At 50.1% G+C, this 1568-nt stretch overlaps 1 protein-coding gene across 1 annotated transcript in view; it reads right to left on the bottom strand.

Moving 5' to 3' along the window:
• Positions 1 to 248: 248 nt before the first annotated feature.
• Positions 249 to 1568, bottom strand: part of Pmar_PMAR018217 (hypothetical protein) — a gene marked incomplete at both ends in the record, with an annotated part of 3026 nt that continues 1706 nt past the window's right edge. Inside the window, 6 exons of the mRNA XM_002778374.1 lie at positions 249 to 361; positions 407 to 483; positions 528 to 616; positions 660 to 746; positions 792 to 913; positions 966 to 1530. Of these exons, the coding sequence (XP_002778420.1) occupies positions 249 to 361; positions 407 to 483; positions 528 to 616; positions 660 to 746; positions 792 to 913; positions 966 to 1530 (1053 nt within the window). The remainder of the gene's footprint in view (positions 362 to 406; positions 484 to 527; positions 617 to 659; positions 747 to 791; positions 914 to 965; positions 1531 to 1568) is intronic.

Here is a 1568-nt window from a genome sequence, read left to right as displayed (position 1 = left end):
ACCTTCGGCGCCACCCAGGATGGTGAAAATAAAGTCGTTACCATGCATTTGGCCTTGTCGTCGGGCCACCTCAGTTCGAACCTGCACGATGGTGCTCGCTTGCTTCAACCACATAGAGATCCCTCACTGAGCAGCCCGTGGTGATGTCGGAGCGGACCATATTCATGACTTGTAAAGCGTCGTCGATAGCGTCTCCGTCGAGTTCCATCGACCTAGCTGCGAGATAGATGTGACTAAAACCATAGCTCTCACTTCATGACTTCTTGAGCGAGCTGTAAGACAGCATCAAAGTGATAGTCTCTGATGTCCATAGCATAGTGAGCAGGCTTCAGGTTGGCCACGTCGTATTGAACTGGTCCACCTGGGCACACGACCGATTCAAGACTAGACTACGTAGTGAGCATACCAAAGAGCCCGCTGAGCAGCTGGTACATCTTCATTCTGACTTGTCTGGCTTTGGCCTTGCCCTTGTCGAAGAAGTATCTACTCACCCTGTATTCACAGTGGATACATCTAGCTCCGTTCACTTCGTTCTTGTGTCCTCCTGACATCTCTCATACAAGCTCTCCACAACACTTTCCAGGTTGAGGTCACCACCCAAGCGTTCTATGAGTGCCTGACCAGCCACGTTCGAATAATCGCGGCTATCGACGTCTTACCACGCCGTCCTTGTGCGCTAACTGTGTCACATTGCTATCTTTCCGGCCGAGTACGCCCTGTCGCAAGGGCTCAACAGTTACAATAACCTCAAGGCAGAAACATATACGGCTTGGAGCTGGCGGGAATCACACCTCGTCAATGAGTTGCTCATCCGCTCCGGCTCCCATCAGAGCCTTTTGTAGGTCAGCAAGAAATGCATCGAAATGATAGTCGTTCAATCCGACATCTCGATGGATGTTCGCAATCTCACGGCCTGATACGATACGAAGCTGATCCCAGGAGCCAGGGAAGTGCTCAGCGCCCACCTTGGTAGGTCTTCGGGCCACCCCAGGTCTCAATGAGAACTGTCGCGATCCCTTTTTTGATAGAGTCAACTTTCGTTTCTGTCCTGTTCGCGAAGAAGTCATTTACTCTCGTATCAGCTAACAGCACGCCGAAGAGCTTGTCAATGAGAGCAATGATCCCGTCGCTCTCGCCCAACTTCTTGAATAGCTGGTCTCGGCCTTTCTCTAGGTTCCGCTTTGCCAGTTCGCTGCGCAATGTGAACCCTGTTGTAACCAGCCTCCTCACTGGCTGTAAGGCTTTGAGGAAATCTCGGACAATTGGTCTGTCGATATTGTCTCCAGTTAGACAGCCTCTGAAGAGTTCAAGGATCGCATCGAAGTGGAAGTTGGTGATGTTGATAGCGTAATGTGCTGGTTGAAGGTCGGCTTCATCATACTTGATAGGACCACCGACCAAACCACAAACGTACTGCGACATCTTTTTCTTGATCGACTGTATTTTTGCTTTGTTTTTCTCGAAAAATGACCGCAGACGAGTATCGACGATAGCCTGTTCGTATACTCGGGTAACTAGATTCGTTATGGCCTGAAATGGAGTGCATACAAGAAGGTGCAACACAATTG

The sequence above is a fragment of the Perkinsus marinus genome (assembly GCF_000006405.1).
Source record: "Perkinsus marinus ATCC 50983 genomic scaffold scf_1104296949592, whole genome shotgun sequence".
In the NCBI taxonomy this organism is placed as follows: domain Eukaryota; phylum Perkinsozoa; order Perkinsida; family Perkinsidae; genus Perkinsus; species Perkinsus marinus.
This window is presented reverse-complemented; position numbering and strand designations above follow the sequence as displayed.